At 38.6% G+C, this 24,622-nt stretch overlaps 1 protein-coding gene and 1 non-coding gene across 4 annotated transcripts in view; both read right to left on the reverse strand.

Moving 5' to 3' along the window:
- Positions 1–8,841: 8,841 nt before the first annotated feature.
- CFAP91 (cilia and flagella associated protein 91) overlaps positions 8,842–24,622 on the reverse strand; it is a 97,855-nt gene continuing 82,074 nt past the window's right edge. For all 3 annotated transcript variants that reach the window (XM_061167085.1, XM_061167084.1, XM_061167086.1), the window contains 2 exons: positions 24,467–24,619; positions 8,842–9,160 (listed from right to left, as the gene is read on the reverse strand). In XM_061167085.1, the coding sequence (XP_061023068.1) occupies positions 24,468–24,619 (152 nt within the window). In that variant the 3' untranslated portion in view covers positions 8,842–9,160; position 24,467. The remainder of the gene's footprint in view (positions 9,161–24,466; positions 24,620–24,622) is intronic.
- LOC133074304 (small nucleolar RNA SNORA31) lies at positions 24,226–24,348 on the reverse strand. The gene has a single exon (XR_009697149.1). It is a non-coding gene; the product is annotated as a small nucleolar RNA SNORA31 (small nucleolar RNA).

Genomic DNA, 24,622 nt, shown 5'->3' on the forward strand with positions numbered 1-24,622 from the left:
ATTTGGGAACCTCTGTGCTTCATGTACCTACATAATCCATTTCTTTCTTCAGACTTGGGAATTTTTTTAGCCATAGTTTCATTATATACATTCTTCACCCCCTTTTCTCTTTCTGGACCCCTTTACTGTGAATATTGGTATACTTGGTATTATCCAGAAATCCCTTAAACTGGTCTCATTTTAAAAAATTTGTTCTTCTTTTTGCCATTCTGATTGAGTGATTTCCATTATTCTTTCTTCCAAATCACTTACAAGGTCTGTAATACCTAGTCTGCTATTCATTCCTTCTAGTGTGTTTTTCATTTCAGTTATTGTATAACTCAGTTCTGACTGGCTCTTTCTCTGTATTTTCTAATTCCCCATCAAAATTCTCACTGTGCTCATCTATTCTTTTCCCTAATTCAGCTAGTATTCTTACTACTAATGCTTTGAACTCTTTATCTAATAAATTGTTTATTTCTGTTTCATTCATTGTTTTTCAGGGGTTTTCTCTTGCTTTTTCAATTGAGATATATTCATCTTTTTTCATTTTGCTTATGATCATTTCTCTGTCTTTCTGAAACTGCTGAGACAGTTACCTAATGTGGTCCTGAAGGGGTGTCCTTATGTGGGAGCATCCCTATACTGCCTGTGTGTGCTCAGTGGCTTTGTTGGGAGAGCTGGATTTGATGTGAACACAAGTCATGCCTGTCCTCAGGCTGTGCTGGCAGTTATCACCTTGGTTGGAGGTGGGTCTGAAGAAGGAGGGGCTAAGACAGTAACCTTTTTTCATTGGAAAAGACCCTGATGCTAGGAAAGATTTGAAGATGGGAGGAGAAGGGGACGACAGAGGATGAGATGGTTGGTTGGCATCACCGACTCGATGGACATGAATTTGAGTAAGCTCCAGGAGTTGGTGATGGACAGGGAATCCTGGCGTGCTGCAGTCCATGGGGTCGCAAAGAGATGGACATGACTGAACAACTGAACTGAACTGAAGACAGTAACAGAATGTGAGATGGGGCTTTCTCTCTGCTCAGTGACTGTCACGTCCCTGTTGGGGGTGGGGTCTGGTCCCAAGTTTTGGAAACCGAGCCCCAAAGTTCAGGCCCAAGCAGATTCAGTTCCCTTTAAGTGTGTGCTCTTCCCACTCAAGACACCAGTGCCCTCGTCTCCAAGGGGACCAGTGCTGGAGCAGGAGGGGCTGACAGGGTATTTGACAAGGGTCAGTTCAGAGGGTGTGGTGATCGGGCCAGTGTCAGAGATGTGTCTGCTTCTGATGCATTGCCTGTGCACTGCCAGGCTTCCTCCCTCAGCTCAGATGCTGCTTGGAGTTTGAGCCGCTACAGGGTTCCATGGTCATCGCAGCCATCCCTCCAGTGTGGAGCTGCAATGTGAAGCAGATCAGTGCTGCAACATTCACTCAGGTCAGGCTGGGATGTGTGCTGTGCTGGTGCTATCATGGGAAACCAGTCAGCCAACCTCATGGCTTCAATCTGCCATTTCCGCCCCACTTTGCAAGCAAACAGCCATTCCCTCACTTCTCATGGGCAGAGTCCGGGTTTTCCACAGCCCTCCTGTTAGTCCCACTGGCCCTCTGATCAGCCAGCAGAATTCCTCTTCCTTTTGTCAGACCCCAGGGCTGTGGAAATCAATAAGTGGCTCAGACTGCTCACTCCCTAGGGAAGAGTCCTCCCATATAATCTCCCTTTTCCTCTGATTTCACTCCTATGGTCACAGATCCTGGCCTGATCACTTCTCTTCCCTTCCTGCCTGATTCTGCCTGTATCTTTCTTTCCTCCTTGTTGTACAAGAGTCTTTCTGTAATCTCCAGTTAGTATTCAGTGAGAATTTTTCCACATGTAGATGTATTTTTGGTGTGTTTGTAGGGGAAGGTGAGTTCTACATCCTCTTACTTCACCATCTTAATTGAAGTTTCTCTTCATTCTTGACAATGATCATTTACAGTCTCTCTTTAAATCAGTACTACTGTGAAAGTCACTCAGTTGTATCTGACTCTTTGTGACCCCATGGACTGCAGCCCGCCAGGCTTTTCTGTCCATGGTGTTTCCCAAGCAAGAATACTGGAGTGGGCTGCCATTTTCTTCTCCAGGGGATATTCCCAACCCAAGGATTGAACCCGGGTCTCCTGCCTTGCAGGCAGATTCTTTACCATCTGAGCCACCAAGGAAGCTAGGGTTTTATTATCAATCTTTTTCAAAAACAAAATTTCTATTTTGCTGATAAAATTTATTGTTTCTAAGTTTTCTGTTTCATTGATTTCTGCTCTTATCTTAAAATATCCCTCCTAAGGCTTAATTTGAATTTACTTTGCTTTTCTTTTTGTGTCTTCCCTAGGTAGGGACTTAGTTAATTGGGTTTTAAGCTTCTTTTCTAATATGAGCATATAAAGTTGTACATTTCTAAGCACTGCTTTAGGTGCATCCCATAAAACCCAAAGTCGTATTTTCTCAAGCATTAAGGTCGAAGTATTTTCTCATTTCCAGTGTGAGTTCTCTGAACCAAAGATTAGAAATATATTATTTAACTCCCAAATGTTTGGGGGATTTTTAAACAACTTGTCAGGGATCCTGATTTCTAATTTAATTATTTCTGCAGCCAGAGAACATTCCATAAGCTGTCACTCTTTGGACATTTATTGAGACTTGTTTTATGGCCCATCTTGGTAAATGCCCTGTGTACATTTGAAAGAATATAGCTTTCATGGTTGGGTGTAGTGTTCTGATTAGTATTAGATCAAGGTGGTGGACAGTGTTTTCAAATCTTTCATAATTTTACTGATTTATAAATTTTACATAATTTTACTGATTCCTTGTCTAATTATTCTGTCATCTGTTGAGAAAAAGCTGTTAAATTTCCAACTGTGATTTTAGATTTGTCTTTTTCTTGTGTCAGCTTTGCTTCATGAAGCTTAGTTATTAGGAGCATAAATAATTAAGACTGTTTTTCTTGATGAATTGATCCTTTTATCATTATAAAACATCTTATTAAATCTTTGTTAATACTCCTTGCCTTGAAGATTTCTTTACCAACCATAAGAATAGACCTGTCTAGTTTCCCTATGCTAAATGTGTTCCTGGTATACTTCTTCCATCTATTTACTCTGATTATTTCTCTTTTTATACTTAAAGTTCTAAGTATCATATAGTTGGGTTTGGATTTCTTTTTCTTAAAAATCCATTTTGACAGTGTGTGCTTTTTATTTGGAGTGCTTAATCCACTTGTATTTAATGCATGTTATAGTTGAGTTTGGGCTTCCCTGGTGGCTCAGATGGTAAAGCGTCTGCCTGCAATGTGGGAGACCCAGGTTCGATCCCTGGGTCAGGAAGATCCCCTGGAGAAGGAAATGGCAACCCACTTCAGTACTCCTGCCTGGAAAATTCCAAGGATGGAGGAGCCTGGTGGGCTACAGTCCATGGGGTCACAAAAAGAATCCACCTGAAATGCAGAAGATGCAGATTTGATCCCTGGGACGGGAAGAAACCCTGGAGAAGGGAATAGCAACCCATTCCAGTATTCTTACCTGGGAAATCCTGTGGACAGAAAAGCCTGGTGGACTACACAGTCCACGGGGTCATGAAAGAGTTGGACATGACTCAGTGACTCAACAACAATAGTTGAGTTTAGGTGTACTATTTTGTTTTTTGTTTTCTATTTGTCCCACCAGTGTTGTGGTCTTGTTTTTCCATTCTTTCCCACATCTGGGTTAATCTTCGGTATTCCTAGTCACCCTAATGATGCATGGAGAACTCGTCTTAACCCTTCTGTGATTTCTTTCATTTAATTTCTGGTTGGTCTGCTACTCATCCCAACTGAGACTACATCTTTGAGCTAACACAGCTGTAGGTTTTTCCTGTTCATTTCTAACCAAGTTCACTAATTCTCATATGAAGTCACAAGATTTCACCCCCACGGCCTACCCTAAATCTAAGTCTTCCAAGTCTGGCACCGAAAGCTGCTGGGTTAGAAGACTACCATTTTGCTGACTGAGCTAGGTGAGGGGTTGGGGGTGGGGTGGGGTGGGTACTAGACTTAAGCTATTCTTACTTGAGTCTTCAGCAGGTTTTCAATTTTTTGTCCATCTCTGGTAGATTTCTACCACCCTAAAATAGGTGCTTTTGACAGTTTTGTCCAGTCATATATATATATATATTTTTTTTTAGTAAAGTGGATTGCTGACCTCTTCTTTCTGTCATAATTGGAAGCTGACTGTAATTGTTTTAATATAATGTATTTAACCTTTATTTAAAATAAAAATGGTGAGAATATCTCTGCATCTGCTCTAAATCCTCTGTTGGAGGTTTCTCAGGTTGTTGAATGCTGTTTGTGCAAGGATAAATGGGATAAGTCCCTTTCAGGATATAATACAGAGATCCCTTACTCCTTTTATGACTTTCCTGATTTCTTGATAGTATTCACCAGTTGAATCATAAAAAGTTAAATATTATTTACTTGAAATTAATGTTATAAATTACGTTTTTAAAAACTCATACCATAAAATACCAGGACATCATAAATGCTTCCCAAAACCACACAAATGTTTGCTTTGGGCTTCCCTGATAGCTCAATTGGTAAAGAACCTGCCTGCAATGCAGGAGATCCAGTTTGATTCCTGGGTCAGGAAGATCCACTGGAGGAGGGATAAGCTACCCACTCCAGTATTCTTGGGCTTCCCTTGTGGCTCAGCTGGTAAAGAATCTTCCTGCAATATGGGAGACCTGGGTTGGGAAAATCCCCTAGAAAGGGAAAGGCTACCCACACCGTATTCTGGCCTGGAGAACTCCATGGACTATATAGCCCATGAGGTCGGAGAGTCAGACACAACTGAGTGACTTTCACGACCTAATACTCACAAACCTTAGGTATGAAGAACTTCATGCAGTAAATGCTTATTGAGAGATTAGTAATGTGCCAGAGATTGTGCCAGGCACCAGGATATAAACAGATGAACATATGAGATACAGCTCCCGCCCTCCCCTTCAAAATATCATTGAAACCTGTACTGAAGACATGTCTTCCATGGTAAATCTCTCTGAATGGTAAATGCTTGGGGAGGGACAGTGTCTTTGGGAAAGTCTTCTCCAATTCTAAACCTTGAATGCACATCAGATCACTTAGATTTTTTTTTTTTTTTTTTTTTTTTTTGGTAAAGATACCCCTGACTTGCTCCTTTTCTAAAGATCTATCTTAATTGGTCTAGAGAGAGGCTGAAGAGCCAATTTTTTAAAGGATTCAGATGATTTTAACATGCAGCCACAGTTGAGAACTGGCCCTTGTTCCCAGTTTTCTTAATATTTGATACCTACAATAAAAGATCTTATCTTCTTGGGCTCCAAAATCACTGCAGATGGTGACTGCAGTCATAAAATTTAAAGACACTTGCTCCTTGGAAGAAAAACTATGACCAACTTAGACAGCATATTAAAAAGCATTACTTTGCCGACAAAAGTCTGTCTAGTCAAGGCTATGGTTTCTTCAGTAGTCATGTATGGATGTGAGAGTTGACTATAAAGAAAGCTGAGCACTGAAGTATGGTGAAGTGTTTTGAAGTGTGGTGTTGGAGAAGACTCTTGAGAGTCCCTTAGACTACAAGGAGATCCAACCAGTCCATCCTAAAGGAAATCAGTCCTGAATATTCATTGGAAGGGCTGGTGCTGAAGCTGAAGCTCCAATACTTTAGCTACCTGATGAGAAGAACTGACTCCTTAGAAAAACCCAATGCTGGGAAAGATAGAAGGCAGGAGGAGAAGGGGATGACAGGATGAGATGGTTGGATGACATCACCAACTCGATGGACATGAGTTTGAGCAAGCTGTAGGAGATGGTGAAGCACAGGGAAGTCTGGCGTGCTGCATTGCATGGGGTCACAGAGTTGGACACGACTGAGCAACTGAACTGAATAAAGATACCTCCTTCAATGGTTTTAGTTTTCTGGGAAATTCTTCTGTCGTCTGGTAGTGGGGGATCCCTTATTGTCAACACTTTAAGATTCTACAGAACATGGGGCACTCACTCTTCCCCCTTCCCCACTTAGGACAGCCTGTCTGTATTCTCTCTCTTACTCTTCTTCAAGTGAAATGGAGAAACTCATCTGATTGGTTAGAGACTGAAATCTACTAGCTTCCTTTCCATGTATGCTTACTGCATAAAAGCACTCCAAGTCTTAGTAGATGCAACTCTACTCCCAGGTGGGTACCAGGATCTAGAATTAAGAGGGACAAGAATTAGTAGTGGGAGCTGCCCTAAACTAATATATACTCAGAATTCAATTTGTCTGAGAGCTCTGTGCTTCAGGAATTTGGACTCCCCAACAATTTCGTGCCAAGAGTTTCTCATCCCCAAAAAGATCCTTTACTCACACTACAAACTTCTTTCTTGGACTGTACCTTGCCTATTTTTAAGCATTTTGGAGAGAGGCAATGCCTTTGTCAAGAAGCACACGGATTTGCTGTAACTAATTGTGCTTCCATGCAAAAACCATTTCCTATCTCAGAAATTGGTTTGTTGTGATTGTACATCACTACTTACTGTACTAGTGTGGCAGCCCTAACCTACTTCATGGCTCCAGCTGTCATGGTCCCATGATTTTTTTTTTTAAATTCTAATTTTTTTTCCATTTATTTTTATTAGTCGGAGGCTAATTACTTTACAATATTGTAGTGGTTTTTGCCATACATTGACATGAATCAGCCATGGATTTACATGTGTTCCCCATCCCGATCCCCCCTCCCACCTCCCTCTCCATCCCATCCCTCTGGGTCTTCTCAGTGCACCAGCCCCAAGCATTTGTCTCATGCATCCAACCTGGGCTGGTGATCTGTTTCACCCTTGATAGTATACTTGTTTCAATGCTGTTCTCTCAGAACATCTCACCCTCACCTTCTCCCATAGAGTCTAAAAATCTGTTCTGTACATCTGTGTCTCTTTATCTGTTTTGCATATAGGGTTATCGTTACCATCTTTTTAAATTCCATATATATGCGTTAGTATATTGTATTGGTGTTTATCTTTCTGGCTTACTTCACTCTGTATAATGCGCTCCATCCATCTCATTAGAACTGATTCAAATGAATTATTTTTAATGGCTGAGTAATATTCCATTCACAGCGCTTTAAACACAAGTTTTGCTCATCACTCAGGATATTTTGTTTCCAAGAGCAAAGACTAAGGTGGGGTGTTTCGACTCAAGTCATTAAAAACAGGGTTGCCAGTATCAGGAAAAAGCTTTCCTTTCTTAGTAAATTTCAATTAGCTAATGAGGATTTTGTAATATCTTATAGGTTTTTTTGTTGTCTAAACACAAAGCTTAGTTTAGAAGATAATATAAGGATAAAGATTTTTTAGAAAATATTCTATTGTAAGTTTCATTTTATGTTCTTTATTATAAGCTGCTTAAATCCTTTATTAAAGTAGGCATTGATTTTATAGTTCACTGTGGTGTAGCAAGGGTGGGCAAACTATGGCTCAGGAACCAAATCTGGCCTGCCAGTTTTTGTATAAAAAGCTTATTTTTGGAATACAGCAGTGTTCATTCATTTGTTACCCTTTTTTGTCCTAAAATGGCAGAGTTGAGTAGTTGCAACAGAGACCATCTTCCCTGCAAAGTTTACTGACTCTTTACGGAAAGTCTCATGTTCCCTGCGGTACCACATTCTTCCTCCCATCTTCTCTCCCATCATCCAACTCATGTCTTCTCATTTTGTCTTCCTGATTTTTCATTTCAAAAGTGAATAATACCTTCACCTAGTTAATGTCAGCATTAAAAATTTTTTTTTTTAATTTGGCTGCACCAGATCTTAGTTGTGACATGTGGAATCTTTCATCGTGGCATGTGAACCTTTTAGTTTCAGCATGTGGGATCTAGTTCCCTGACCAGGAATTGAACTCAGGCCCCCTGCATTGGGAGTGTGGAGTCTTAGCCACTGGACCACCAGAAAAGACACAGGGTTAGCATTTTTAAAGGAACAAAATAAAATTGAATTGCCGCTTAATTGTACACTACTTTTCTGTTGATCAGTGATCCTCAAGGCAAACAAAACAAAAAAATTAAAATGTTGCCCCAGTCATAGTTTTCCTCAGATAAGGTAAAACTCTTTCAGGTTTGTATGATCAGGTATTTTTTTCAGCTGAGAAAAATTTTTATTATAACTTTGATTACTGTTTCTGTTTTGGTTTCTTCTTTAAGAATTCTAGTTGCTTGTAGGACTGGTCATTCAGGGCTAACCTCTGTTCTTATTAATGCTTGCTTCAGTTTTCTAAGGGGCCATTTCTTTTTGCATCCTGTTAAAAACACTAAACAGATAGTCTTAAGCTTTTCTTGTTTCCATAGTAAGATATTTTCTAAGATAGGCTTTTATTCTGTGTTCACATAACATACACTTTCTTTTGTAAGTTCTTTACATGAGTCCCATGTTGATTTTTTTGTTGACGCTTTTGGTTATTTATTATTTTTCCTATTTTCTGATCTTTAAATGAGGAGAGATCCATTTAACCCCGACTCTTGTCAGCATGTGGGATGGGCAGATAGTTCTCCAGCAGCACCCTCTCCATGGGTGTTTCATGAATACACTTCTCAGAGTTAAAGCTCAATGGTAACTTGACATGACATCGCATGGATATACACGGGCTTATTTTTCTGTTTCTCTGTAGACAAATGTTTAGATTTCCAGTTCTGAGCCAGCATAAATAGTACTGCTATGGCAGTCTTGTCACACCTGTTAGTGCACATACTCTGCATTTCTACTGGACAGTGAAATGCTGGGTCATGGGATTGCATATTTTCAACCTTAACAGATAATGCCAATACACTCTGAACAGCAAACCAAAACCACTTAAGAAATATTCAGTAACATTTTTTTACTGATTTATATTTGACTCAACAAGTCGGTATATCTTTGTAGTGAATGAAATGTTGAAATGAGACATGAGAAAATTTTCTCTTTAGGTAGAGCATCTAGGAAATACCAGGGAGAATAAAGCTCCTTCATTTGATTGTTATTACTGAAAATCACGTTAAATCCTTGGGAGTTTAAAGAAAAGAAATCTGTTTCCTCACGCATCACACACTGACAAGCCCCAAGAGCTGCACATCTTGGAAGAAGGGCAGACAACTGGAATTCTCTATGATGATTTGTACAGCTTCTCTTTAAAAGATCATAGTCTGTAAAAAAAACACACACACAAATTTTTATGATTATGTCATCTTTTTAGAAACACACATCCGAAAAATTACTGTGATACAGAGTCCAGACATAGCTCAGTTCTGCTGCCTTTGGGCCCCATGATCCAAACATTTCCTAACTCACAGGGTCTCAGTTTCTAAATTCTAGCACTTAAAAAAACTTTACATTAACTGGGTTATAACTGAAAAATTAATACATACACATTGTAAAAAAAATTGAGACTACAAAAGGACAGAAACGTGAGGAAAGTAAGCCTCTTTCCCTTCAGTCTGACCTCCAGTCCTCAGTTTACATGCTCAGTTATAGTTGCTTACCAAGATCTTGTTGATCTTTCCAGGATTATTCTGTGTATTTGCAGGCATAATACATCTATGTACATGTTTGTATATATACATAGATATTTCTAACTTTTAACCATAGAATATGATACATAAAGGAAAGTATAAAAAAATCAATGTGCAACTTAATGAATAAATGTGTATTGTTAATCTCTGTAGATATCACCCAGGTCAAGAAATCCCATAAGCTCCCACTGAGTCCCAATGACAACCCTCTCCCTGTCCTCTAAAAATAATCACTATTCTGCAATACGGTAGTTTAGTGCTGATGTTGATCTTGATAGAGTCTCATACTGTAGATTTTTCTTAATTTAGCTTTTTTCAATTCTTATTATATTTTTGAGATTCATCCATGTGTTTATATTTAGTTCTTCATTCTTTTTATCTGCTGTAGAATAGGAATTAACAGGCTTTTTCTTCAAAGGGCCTGACAGTAAATATTTTAGACTTTATGAGCCAAAATACAAAAGTGCGCATATTATGTAGGTACTAAAATAACAAGAAAGAAAACAAACTCATTGACAAAACTCAAAAGATAGTAATAATAATTGACTACAGGGTGTTTTTTTTTTGCAATAAAAGTCTCCTGAAGAAAAGAATGAAACTCTTACTTAGGAACACCATTTTGATTAATTGGGGTTCAGATATTAAAACTGACTGCAGATGATCATCTGTTACTGGTGATGTGCAATGAGACTTTCCCCTATTTCAGTTTTGAAAATGTTTTTTAGACAAATATATATCACTTATATGTGGAATCTAATAAACAGTACAAATGAACTTATTTACAAAACAGAAATAGACTCACAGACATAGGAAAGAAACTTAACCAAAGAGGAAAAGGGCAAAGGAGGGATAAATTAGGAATGTGTGATTAATAGACACACACTACCATGTATAAATAAACAACAAGGATTTGCTGTGTAGCCAGGGAACTACATTCAGTAGCTTGCAATAACATATAACGGAAAACAATTTTAAAGCCAAATCCTTTTGCTGTACACCTGAAACCAACACAGTGTGTAAATCAACTGTATTTCAATTTCAGAAAAGTCTTTCACAGACAGGTGCTGGCAATTCTGATCTCAAGCCATAAACATATGCTTTTTTAAAAAAAAAAAATTTATTTATTTTTGACTGTGCTGGGTCTTCACTACTATGTGGGCTTTTCTCTAGTTTCAGAGAGCAGCGGATACTCTACTTTTGGTGTGCGGGTTTCTCATTGCCATGGCTTCTGTTGTTGTGGAGAACAGACTCTAGAGCGTGCAGGCTTCAGTAGTTGTGGCATGTGGGCTCAGCAGTTTGGGCTCCCAGACTCTACAGCACAGGCTCAGTAATTGTGTATGAGCTTTATCTTTCTGGATCAGAGACTGAACTCTGTCTCCTACATTAGCAAGCAGACTCCTTATCACTGAGCCACCAGGGAAGCCCCAAGCATATACTTTTAATTGTGCATATTTATTGCCTGGAAGGCACTTACAGAATTTCAATAGCTTCTTCTCTTGATATTTAATGCCTTTTAGCATGTCATTACAATGTAGATTAATCACTTCCCATTGAAGGTTATAATGCTTCCATTATACACACTTAAATAACTTTGATATATGGAAATTTCATTTGCACTTGTTTCAAGGTTCAAAAAGTGTTTCTGGAATTATAGTTTAAGTTCAGAAAATATATTCACTGCAAATATGCATGGGAATAGAGACCTTATTTTTTTAGCTTTGGCAGCAGGGGAAGTATATAAAGTAGCTTACCATTATTTGTGATTCAGACAATGTTAGTTGCCACTGAAATGACTTTACCATAGTATAAATTCTGCATATAAGCTCTGTGTTACTTTGTAATTTTAGGTTGGATTCATAAAAAAAATACTACCAAGTCTGCAGCAAAAGCTGATTCCAAAGTCACTCACTATTCCATGATAGTGGTTGAGGGTAGCTTTCTTACTTAGAAAAATCTCAATCTTGTTTTGAGTTCAAAAAAATCACACTACAGTGTTACCATTGCTAAGCCATCGAACGTGAAAGTCATAGGGCAATTTAAGATATTCTGCTATTTCTGACCAAAGAAAAAATCATGGAACATGGAATTAACAATGATTAAATCCTCAAGACTGTGTGAGGATCACATTAACACAGCTAGGTAAATAACACATGATAGATTCAAACTTTTTTCCATTAGTAAAAGAGTTGTCTACCAAAACCCTAAAGCTCTGGGGGAAAATCGGCCTTACATTTGGGGCTTCTCTAGATTCCAGTCCATACTCCCCCCACCCCCACCATAGACTCTTTAAAAGCCTTGCTGGTTTCTGTTTCCCCTAGTAAAGTCTTGTGCCTAGACATTACCAATGCCCCAAGGGGGAAAAAAATGGCCAATGATCACAGATCACTAAGGAAGAATTCTTTCCTATCTACCCTTTAGTTCATTGAGTCCCCTTTATTTCCACAGTTCTTCCCTGTCTTTTAAAAATGACACTTAAAAAACATATCAATTATTTTTTCTAATTGTTGCAGGTACCTACTATATCCTTCTCAGCATCAGAAGATGTCTATTTTCTGTTTTAATTTCTGTTAATTTAATTTCCTTCCTTTTACTTTTTTTGCATCTAATTTCTTTTTCTAACTTCTAAAAAAGGATACTTAATCTCATTTTCATCTTTTCTGTTCTAATAAATGCCTTTAAGCCTACAAATTTCCTTCTAAGCATCACATAAGCAGCATTTCACAAATTGGATATTTACATAGCATTTTTGTCATTTTTCAGCTCAAAATATTTTCTAGTTTCTGTTATGATACTTCCTTTGAACAGATTATTTACATTTGCATTTCTTAATTTCCAAACATATTACAATTATCTTGTCATTGATTTCTAGTTTCATTGCCTTTTTTTTTAATCAGAGGACACACGGGCACGATTTCAACTCTTTGAAATGGTTGATACTTGTTTTATGACACAGTATATAATCAGTTTTTGCAAATGTTCTATGCGTGCTTAAAAATAATATGCATCCTGGAGTTGTTGGGTATAGTATTCTAAAATGCCCATTTAAGTTTCTTAACTATGTATCTCAAATCTTCCATTTTTTAATGTTTTTTTTCCTCTGCTCAGTGTATCAGTCCCTGATACAGATTAACATTTCCTAGAATCATGTTGTTGTTCAGTCGTTCAGTCATGTGACTCTTTGCAACCCAGTGCACTGTAGCACACCAAGCTTTCTTGTCGTTCCCCATCTCCTGGAGCCTGCTCACACTCATGTCCACTGAGTCGGTGATACCTTTGAATCATCTCATCCTTTTGTCCCCTTCTCTTCCCACCTTCAATCTTTCCCAGTATCAGGGTCTTTTCCAGTGAGTCAGCTCTTTGCATCAGGTGGCCAAAGTACTGGAGCTTCGGTCCATTGGAAGCATCAGTCCTTCCAATGAATATTCAGGGTTGATTTCTTTTAGGATTGACTGGTTTGATCTTGCAGTCCAAGGGATTCTCAAGAGTCTTCTCCAGAACCACACTTAAAAGCATTAATTCTTCAGCACTCAGCCTTCACATCCATACATGACTACTGGAAAAACCATAGCTTTGACCAGATGGACCTTTGTTGGCAAAGTGATGTCTCTGCTTTTTAATATGCTGTCTAGGTTCTCCACATCCTCTCCAACATTGTTTTTTTTGTTGTTGTTGTTTTTGTTTTTTTTAGATCTTCATAGAACCATTCAACTTCAGCTTCTTCAGCATTAGTGGTTGGGGCATAGACTTGGATTACTGTGATAATGAATGGTTTGCCCTGGAAATGAACAGAGATCATTCTGTTGTTTTTGTGATTACACCCAAGTATTGCATTTTGGACTCTTTTGTTGACTATGAGGGCTATTCCGTTTCTTTTAAGGGATTCTTGCCTACAGTAGTAGATGTAACAGTCATTTGAATTAAATCCTCACATTCCCGTCCATTTTAGTTCACTGATTCCTAAAATGTCGATGTTTACTCTTCCCATCTCCTGTTTGATCACTTCCAATTTACCTTGATTCATGGCTAACATTCTGGGTTCCTGCGCAGTATTGCTCTTTACAGCATCGGACTTCACTTTCACCACCAGACACATCCACAGCTGGGTGCTGTTTCCGCTTTGGCTCAGCCGCTTCATTCCTTCTGTAGCTATTTCTCGGCTCTTCTCCAGTAGCACATTGAGAACTACTGACCTGGGGAGTTCATTTTTCAGCGTCCTATCTTTTTGCCTTTTCATACTGTTCATGGGGTTCTCAGGGCAAGAATGCTGACGTGGTTTGCCATTCCCTTCTCCAGTGGGCCACATTTTGTCAGAACTCTCCACCATGGCCCGTCTGTCTGGGTGGCCCTACACAGCATAGCTTATAGTTTCATTGAGTTAGACAAGGCTGTGATCCATGTGATTAGTTTGGTTAGTTTTCTGTGATTGTGGTTTTCATTCTGCCTGCCCTCTGACAGATGAGGATAAGAGGCTTACAGAAGCTTCCTGATGGGAGGGTCTGGCTGGAAAACTGGGTCTTACTCTGGTGGGCAAGGCCATGCTCAGTAAACCTTTAACCCAGTTTTCTGCTATGGGTGGGACTGTGTTCCCTCCCTGTAGTTTGGCCTCCTCCAAAAAAGCCATGTTACTAGATATATTAAAATTGTGAATCACTTTGCCTTCTCAGTGAATTAAACCTGAAGTGTTCTTCTTTTGCTCTAATAAGTGCTTTCTGGCTTAAAACCTCCTTTGTTATTAACATAGTTACATCAGCTTTCTTGTGGATGATGTTTTCATGGTATCTTTTACTCTTTTTGTAACCATTCTGAGTATTTAGACTTTATATATATCTCATAACATTTTAGGTATACAATTGAGTTTTTTTAATTCAGTCTGACAAATTCTGATTTTGAGCATTTAGTCTATCTACATTTAGTGTAATTAATGACAAATCAGTGATAAACACCTATCATTTTATTCAGTGCTTTTTATTGGTTCTGTTTCCTTTTTCTCTCCTTTCTGCCCTCCTTTTGTATTGAATGTTTTTTGTTTATTCCATTTTCTTCTATTGGTTTAAACATCACACATGTTTTCAGTATCCTTTAGGAGTTACCCTAAAGGATACAAAATGTTTCCTTGAGTTATCAGTCATAATGTTAGATGATACTATTATCCTCCTAGACAAAGCAAGTGCCTTAGGACAATTTAATCCATCTATGCCCTTTCTAACTTACATATTGCTATTGTTGTATAACTGAGTTGCTGCCATTGTTGCTGTTTATTATTGTTGTTATATGCAGTCAATACATATTTATCCATATGTTAATCCTTCATTTATCTCCAGCTTTCCAATTTCCCTTCTGCTTAAAGAACATCTCATAGTGACAAATTTTCTATTTCATTTATCTGAAAATGTCTTTTTACTGTCATTCTCAAAGAATATTTTTGCAAGGTATACAATTCTACTTTATTAATACTATTTAAGCATACTGAATATATCATCCCAAAATTTTCTGTTTTTGTTTCTGGTGAGAAGTTAACTGTCAGCATAATTGTTGCTCTTCTGAAGGTAATTCATCTCTTTCTCAACACTTTTAAGATTTCTTTTCAGTAGTCATATTAAAATGCATATAGATATAGATTTCTTTTTGTCTACTCAGGGTTAAGAAGCCTTCTAAACATTGACTTTTATCAGTTTCAAAAAATTCATATTTTATATAATTTCCCAACAATATCTTGTTAGAAGTCAAAGTTCTTGAATCAGTAGTCCACGCCTACTATCCTTTTGTCCCTTCCTAAGGATTAAGTTATCCTACCTCTATCCTCTTCCGTAGTTTCCAACTCTTTGGCTCTTTGATCCTTTCTACATAAATTATTCTGATATTCTACTTTGCTAGTTTTTTCTTCAGCTGTATATATCCTGCTCTTTGAGTTTCTCATGTTGACTGCTATATTTTTAAATTCTAGAATTTCTACTTTCTTCAAAATCTGCTATATATTGTTTTTTTAAGTCATTTCTTGTTCTCTTAAAATTTTCAATATTGACTTTCATTTCTTTGAACATACTAAGTGCCTTAGCTCAGGATGCCAGAACAAAATACCTTAAACTAGGTAGCTTAAATAGCAGAAATATATTTTCTTTTTCTTTCCTTTTTTAAGTGAGAACTCTTAGTATTTACTCTCTTAAAATTTTTCATATGTAACAAACAGCAATGTTGATTATCATGTTTATTTTATCCCTGGTACTTATTTATCTCATAACTGAAAGTTTATACCTTTTGATTGCATTTGTCCAATTTCCCCTTTTCCTACTACACCTCTGGTAACCACAAATCTGATCTTTTTCTGAGTTTGTTTTTAAAGTATACTTGACCTACAAAATTATGTTAGTTCCAGTTACACAACAAAGTGATTCTATTTTTCTATACATGTCAAAATGATCAGTATGATAAGTCTGGTTATGATCTGTCACCATGCAAAGATATAACATAATTATTGACTATATTCTCCAAACTGTGTATTTCATACCTGTGACTCATTTATTTTGCAGCTAGAAATTTGTACCTCTTATCTCCCTCACCTCTTTCTCTCTCCCACCCACCCCTTCCCTTCTGGAAACCATGGCAACCACCTGTTTGTCTCTATAGCTATGACACTGTTTCTATATGGTTATATTTTCTGTTTCCTTTTGTTTTTTAGATTTCACATGTAAGTGAAATCAGACATTATTTGTCTTGCTCTGTATGATTTATTTCACTTAGCATAATAGTCTCTGGTTCCATCCATGTTGTCACAAATAGCAAAGTTTCCTTCTTTCTTATGAGTAATATTCCTCTGTGTGTATTTACCACATCTTTATTCATTCATTTACTAATGGGTACTTATGTTACTTCTATATCTTAACAATTGTAGATAATGCTGCTATGAAAATAGGGGTACACATACCTTTCCTAATTATTGTTTTCATTTTCTTTGGATAAATACCAGCAATGGAATTGCTGGATCATACAGTTGTCTATTTTTAATTTTTTGAGGAATCTCCATACTGTTTTGCATAGTGGCTGTACCAATTGACATTCTTGCTGACAGTGCATGAGATTCCCTTTTCTCTACAACCTCTCCAACACTTGTTATTTGTGGTCTTTTTGATAGCAGCCATTCTGACAAATGTGAGATATGAAGTGATATCTCACTGTGGTTTTGATTTGCATTTCTCTGATTATTGATGTTGAGGATCTTTTCATGTGCCTGCTGGCCATCTGTGTGTCGTTTTTGGAAAATCTACTCAGATCCTCTATTATTTTTTTTTTAAGTTGAGTTATGTGAGTTCTTCATATGTATTGGATATTAACCCCTTATATATATGTAAATATATATATGTATAAATTTGCAAATGTCTGGCAAATATGTATAAATTTGCAAATGTCTTTGCCCATTCAGTATGTGGCCTTTTCATTTTGTTGGTAATTTCTTTAACTGATGAAAAGATTTTTAGTTTGATGTGGTCCTATTTATTTATTTTTGCTTTGGTTCCCTTGCGCCTCTCTCTCTCTCTTTATATATATATAAAATGAAGGTCAGTGCCAAAGAGCATCCTGCTTATATTTTCTTCTAGAAGTTTTATGGTTTCAGGTCTTATATTTATTTTTGTTCATGGTGTGAAGAAGTAGTCCAGTTTCTTTTCCGTGTAGCTGTCTTGTTTCCCCAACACCGTTAATTGAAAAAGCTGCGTTTTCCCCATTATATAGTCTTGCCTCCTTTGTTGTAGATTAATTGCCCATATAAGTGTAGATTTACCGGGCTCTCTGTTCTTTTCCATTGATCTATGTGTCCATTTTTATGCCAGTACTATACAATTTTGATACTGTAGCCCTGTAGTATAGTTTGAAATCAGGGTGTACGATACCTCCAGCTTTATTCTTCTCAAGATTGTTTTAGTTATTAGAAATTTATTTTCTCACAGTTCTGGAGGGTTGAAGTCCAAGATCAGGTGCCAGCATGATCAGTTTTTGGAGAGAACTCTCTTCAAGGCTTGTAGATGGCTTTTGTCTTGCTATGTCCCATCTAATTCTATCTTACGGCGGTCCTCATTTCCAAATGACATCATATAGGAGGTTAGGGCTTCAACATACAAATTTTGGGAGGACACAGTTCACCGTACTGCATTCCACCAAAGCCTCCTGAAATCATGTTCTTTTCACATGCAGGATACATTCGTTCCATCTCAACAGCCCCCAAAGTCTTAACTCATTCAGGCACCAATTCTAAGGTCTGAAATCCAAATTCTCATCTAAATCAGAAATGGGTGAGACTCAAAGGTATGATTCTTCCAGAGGCAATATTCCTCTCCAGCTGTGAACCAGATACATTATGCGACAGGCATAGGAAAGATATTCCCATTCCAAAAAGGAGGAATCAGAAGGAAGAAAGGAATAATGGGTCCCAAGCAAATCCAAGGCCTAGCTAGACAAATTCTATTGAATCTTAAAGCTTGAGCTTAATTCCCTTTGGTGCAATGTCCTGCCTTCTAGGTCTACTAGGATGGCAGCATTACTCCGTGGCTCTGGGAGTGGCCCCACCCCTCCAGCTCTGCTGTCCCCCGTCTCCATGGCCACTTTGGGGATCCAGGTAGGGTGCCATAGGCAGTCCTGCCCTTCAGTTCTGGCCAGAGGCCATCTGACCTGTTGAAACTGAAGCGGTGGTTGATAAGCTCTGAATCGCTTTCTGTATTCATTTTTGCTCTTCTTAAATAACGGTGCACATTTGCAGCATAATGGCTCTATTGTATAATCCTATCAAACCCAACAAGTCTGACAGCCTTCCTTCATTTCATGGTGTATCCATTCCTTCATTTCAAACTGGAAATGTTCCTACTCTTAAAATTCCACAGACTCTTTATTATATAGTTGTTCAGCTACACCCTTAGAATTCTTTTTCAGAATGGACTTTCTCACTTTTTGAAATATGGCTAGGCTGAGAATTTTCCAAATCTACAAATCCTTGTGTTTTTTTGCTTAACAATTCCTTCTCCAGTTTCTCTCTCTCCTTTCATATTTTACCATAAAAGCAGTCAGAAGGAGCCAAACTGCTCCTTCAACACTTTGCATAGACATCTTCTCAGCTAAATATCCAGTTTCATTGCTTAGAAGTTCTATCTTCCACAAAACACTAGAACACCAAGTTCTTTGCCACTTTATAATGTGGATTGCCCTTCCTCCAATTTCCAGTAACACATTCCACATTTCCATCTAAGACCTCGCCAGAATTGCCCTTAACATCCATATTCCCAACATGCACTTCAAAAATCTTCCCATCTCTACACACTATCTAGTTTCAAAGTTGCTTCCACACATTTAGGTATTGTTACAGCAGCTTCACTCTTGGTACCAAAATCTGTCTTGGCTTGGACTGCCATAACAAAATACCATGCACTGGGTGGTTTAAACAACAAAAATGTATTTTCTCACAATTCTGGAGGCTAGAAGTGTATAGCAGTAAGCATAGTTATTCTACAGTCTGTGTCTAATAATTCCAATTTTAGATCCCTTTAGGTTTGTTTCTATTATCTGTACTTTCTGCTACTTGTTCAAGTTGTCATGTACCTGTATATCCTTGTATTTGGAACTTGTTCATGAAAAATTCTGAAAATAAATTGAGGTCTAGGATGATGCCAACTTTCTCCAAGGAGAATTTAAGTTTTGTTTCTGACAATTTCTTTGAGGCAACGGGAATCAAGGATCTTTTAAATTCATTTTGTGCAACTGAAGGTTTTGGGGATCATTCGGGTGATTAGAAGCTAAATTGTAGTCTATTCAAGGATGGTTACTTCTAATGAACACTTTCTACTAGGGCACAGCCTTGTGGAGTCCCAGCCTAAATGGAGGATGTTCACCAGGGTCTCAACCTTGACTCCAGTTTTTGTCCCTCTGGTCTTATAAAGCTTGTGAAAGCACTGCTCAGCTTTTCAGCCACCTACTATGAGAATAATTATTAATCTTATTAAATTTGCATGTAGAAATAGTGACTACTCTAACATTAAGGCTGATTTACTATTTAAATTTGTTTATTTTATATTGGAGTATAGTTGCTTAACAATGTTGTGTACATTTCACGTGTTCAGCAAAGTGACTGAGTTATACCTACCTGTGTTGTCTATTCTTTCTCAGATTCTTTTCCCACGTAGGTTTTTACAAATACTGAGCAGATTCCCTGTGCTATACAATAGGTCTTTGTTGGTTACCTATTTTAATACGGCAGTGTGTATATATACATGTCAATCTCAAACTCCCAATTTATCCTTCCCCCCCACCATTCCTCACTGATAAGCATAACTTATTTTTTGATTGAGTTGTTTGAGTTTTTTGATATTGAGCTTCATGAGCTGGTTGTAAATTTTGGAAATATCCCTTTTTGGTCACAGTGCTTGCAAATATTTTCTCCCATTCTGTGGGTTGTCTTTTTGTTTTGTTTATGGTTTTCTTTGCTGTGCAAAAGCCTTTGAGTTTAATTTCCCATTTATCCATTTTTGTTTTTATCTCCTTTGTTCTTCGAGATAGACTGAAAAAGTTATTCCTATGATTTATGTCTGAGTATTCTGCCTGTGTTTTCCTCTGAGTTTTATAGTATCTGACCTTACATTTAGGTCTTTAGCGTATTCTGAATTTACTTTTGTGTATAGTGTTAAAGAATACTCTAATTTCATTTTTTACATGTAGCTGTCCAGTTCAGTAAGCACTACTTACTGAAGAGACTGTTTTTTCTCTATTGTATATTCTTGCCTCCTTTAGATTAACTGACCGCAGGTGCAGGTTTATTCTGGGTTTTTTATCTAGTTCCATTGATCTATATTTCTTTTTTTTTGCCAGTACCATACTTTTGTTTCTCCTGCCAAATTTTTTTTTTCAGGGAAAGGCATTTTATTTCAAATACAGCAATGTGTACATGTCAGTCACAAACTCCTAATCTATCCCTCCCAGCCTTCCTCCCTGGTAACCATGATTTTTTTCCTCTAAGTCTGTGAGTCTGTTTTGTAGATAAGTTTAATTGTATCATTTTTAAAAGATTCCATATGTAAGTGATACCATGATAATTTGTCTATCTGACTTACTTTCCTTGATATGATAATCTCCAGGTCCACCTATGTTGCTGCAAATGGCATTATTTCATTCCTTTTTATGGCTGAGTAATAGTCCATCACATACATGCACCACATCTTTATCCACTCATCTGTCGATAGACATTTAGGTTGCTTCCATGCCTTGATTACTGTAAACAGTGTTTTAATGAACATTGGTGAATGTATCCCTTTGAACCATGGTTTTCTCTGGATGTATGCCCAGGAGTGGAATTGCTGGATCACAGAGTAGTTCTATGTTTAGGTTTTTAAGGAACTTCCATACTGTTTTCCATAGTGGCTGACATTCCTACCAACAGTGTAGGAGGGTTCCCTTTTCCTCACACCCTCTCCAGCATTTACTGTTTGTAGACTCCTTGATTGCCATTGTGATTAGTGTGAGGTGATAATCTCATTGCAGTTTTGATTTGCATTTTTCTAATAATTAGTAATAAGCATCTTTTCATGTGCCTCTTGGCCATTGGCCATCTATATATCTTCTTTGGAGAAATGTCTATTTAGGCCTTCTTCCCCTTTTTTTTTTTTTGATTGTATTGTTTGTGCTTTTGATACTGAGCTGTGTGAACTCTGTATATTTTGGAGGTAAATTTGTCACTTACTTCATTTGCAAATATTTTCTTCCATTCTATGGGTTGTCTTTCTGTCTCATTTACGGTTTTCTTTGCTGTGCAAAAGCTTTTAATTAGGTTTCATTAGTTTATTTTTATTTTCATTACTCTAGGTGGTGGGTCAAAAAAGATCTTGCTGCAATTTATGCCAAAGAGTATTCTTTATTTCCTCTAAGAGTTTTATAGTGTCTGGCTTTACATTTAGAGCTTTAATTTATTTCGAGTTTAATTTTGTGTATGGTGTTAAGAGTGTTCTAATTTCATCCTTTTACATGTAGCGTGTCTGCTGATGGGCTTTGTTCCTGACCTGTTGGCTGTTTGGCCCAAGGCACCCACACTGAAACCTACAGACTGTGGGGTGGGGCCAGGTCTCAATGAGAGAATGGCAGCCTCTAGGAGGCTCACACCAAGGAGAACTCCCCAGAACTTCTGCTGCCAGTGTTCTTGTCCCCACAATGTGCCACAGTTGCTTCCTGCCTCTGCAGGAGACCTTCCAGTACTAGCAGATAAGTCTGGCCCAGTCTCTTATAGGTTACCGCTTTTCCCTTGGGTCACTGTGAGTCTTGAGACCCTGAGTGCACCCTCCACACATACAGTTTCTGTTTCCCCAGTCCTGTGGAATTTCTCTGATCAAACCTTGCTGGCCTTTGAAGCTAGATTTTCGGGGGCTCCTCCTCCCACTGCCGGACCCCAAGGTAAGGAGCCTGACATAGAGCTCAGATCTTTCACTCATGTAGGAGAGCTTCTATGGTAAAATTTTCCAGTTACTGGGTCACCCACCTGGCATGTATGGGATTTGATTGTATTGCGCCCCTCCAGTCGTCTCATTGAGGCTTCTTCTTTGGATGCAGAGTATCTTTTTTGATAGGTTCCAACGTTTTTCTGTCGATGGTTTTTCAGCAGTTAGTTGTGATTTTGATGTTTCCAGAAGAAGAGGTAAACTCACGTCCTACTCCACCATCCTGTCTCAGTGGTATGTCTCGGCTCACTGTTATAATTTATATTATTGCCTTAAGTCAGCCCTCATCACCTCCCTGGAGAATTCCATGGACTGTATAGTCCACGGACTCGCAAAGAGTCGGACACGACTGAGCGACTTTCCCTTTCACCATCTCCTATCTTCCTCCAGAAAGCTAGGTCTTTATACGTCCACAGGATGCTGTGATATGCTGCCCAGATCACTGTTTCAAGACCAAAGCACTCAGTCCTTCCTCCACCTGGAGCACTGGCTGGCAATGCCTTACAGCTGAGTTCTTCCCAGTGTATGCTCCGATTCCTTCACTCACTCTCAAACATCAGCTGGATATGGAGAGATCCAAGGGACTCAATGGAGGAATTGCACTTCTAAGGCTGATTTTTAACACAATAATAAGTTAGGCAAAATGCTTTGATTTGTGAATTTATATTATATAGCTATTATATAGATATTACATGTAAATATATGGTTTATATTTTCAGTAATTTCGGAGGTTATATCATTATTAATGAAAAACAAAGGATTTTCTGCTGTAATTTACAGCCATAGTTTGGTATTTAAGAATTCTTTATCTGTTTTCTCTCTGGTCTTTCTTAACTGCTCCCTCATCTCAATCTTCCTACCATCAGCCTCTTTGAGATTTAAGATCCCAATAGATTTCCCTGCAGAGGGCCTCTTGGTCACATATTCATGTGTAAACCTTAAGGAAACTGCAAGGAAATTATTTGTATAAGATTACACAGTTAGTGGTAGGCTGCCAACACCTAAACCTCCTCAATGCCAGGTTCAGACTGCCCCCTAAGCCTTAGTGCCTTCCCTAACCTGATAGCACACCCTCGAGGGTAAAACACCAAGCAGTGTGCCTCTTACCATGGGAGGGTTAAGGGAAAAGTGACAGGTAAAGGTTCACTCTGTTCCCCTTCTCATGAAAATTTTACTCTGAACTCTCTAGCTCTGTTCTCCAGTAATCTGATAAGGTGGTATATGTGTCAACTACGTTACTAAGCACCACTGGGCTTCCCAGGTAGTGCTAGTGGTAAAGAATCTGCCTGCCAATGCAGGAGACACAGGAGATGTGGGTTCGATCCCTGGGTCAGGAAGATTCCCTGGAGGAGGAAATGACAACCCACTCCAGTATTCTTGCTTGGAAAATTCCATGGACAGAGAAACTTGGCAGGCTATGGTCCATGGGGCCACAAGGAGTTGGACACCGCTGAGCGACTGAGCACGTGTAAGCAACATTACTTAAGGTGAAAATGACCCGATTAGTAACTAGCATCTGACTGGGAGGGATTTTAAATAAACTATTAATACCTAACAGGAAACTGTAACTTTGAGGTTTCCTGAGCATGCTGACTTTTGTAACTGGGCAGATTCATTGGGGGGACCCTGGAAACTATGCCAATGGAATTATTATGAGAGAGACTGGTCCCAGGGCATGTAAACCAAGGCAGCTTCTGCACCTTGTGAAGCTCTTTTCCTTGCACCTGAGCTTTGTAACCTGGGGACCACAGGATTTTGATACAGGGTCCTCTGTGTGGATTCAGCAAGAACTCCCGCAGGAAGAGAGACCCCGATGCTGTGCTGCTGGAAGCTGCGGGGCCTTACGGCTTTCTGAGGAGATTGATACTCAAATCATACCAAACGTGGCCTGTGTTCATCTTGTGGGTATGAATGTTAGGTGCCCTTAAGACCCAGCCTTGCGGCTACTGTCGAGGGCATCAGGGCTCGAATTGGGCAGGCTGTGCCTCATGCCGTGCTGAGCAGCCAGCTCAATGCGACAGGAGTACCTCATCTAATTCCATGAGAACAAAGTTTTTGTTTTAAATAACACAAATAATTTTGTAGCTTTATTTGTGATAGAGTATAGTCATTTGCTAACAAAACCTACAAAAATAATTTTGAGTCCTGTTTTTTGGTCAAAACAGTCTAACTGCTGTCATATCAACTAACAGTTTCAATAGCAGATTACATAACCGAGATGAAGTGCACCAATATTTTCCCCGTTGTATTCCCGCATTCAATCTGGGCTGCCACAGACAGAAAGCACGAGGGTACTTTTATCTTGAATTTGTGGTGGAAGCCTTGGCAGACAGTAACTGCTTCAGGCCTGTCAAACAGATGCATGAAGTGCACCAATTTAAATGGGAGTGCTTCATTTTCCACATTATGATTACAGTGCAGCACAGAGCTCCATGATGCTGCTTGTCCTCCAACTCCCTTCCAAATGAAAAATCAAACTCACCTTAGGTGTTTTGCTCATTTTCAGTTTCTCCCTCAAGTAGCTCAGTGCCTGATGTCTGCCGTTGCTCAACAAAATGCGTCTTGAGCATGTCCTCTGTGTGCCTGTGGATGATCTGATGGGCTGCCAGGATATGCTTCCGCTGAGCGTTCCTCACTG

The sequence above is a fragment of the Dama dama genome, chromosome 19, assembly GCF_033118175.1.
Source record: "Dama dama isolate Ldn47 chromosome 19, ASM3311817v1, whole genome shotgun sequence".
In the NCBI taxonomy this organism is placed as follows: domain Eukaryota; kingdom Metazoa; phylum Chordata; class Mammalia; order Artiodactyla; family Cervidae; genus Dama; species Dama dama.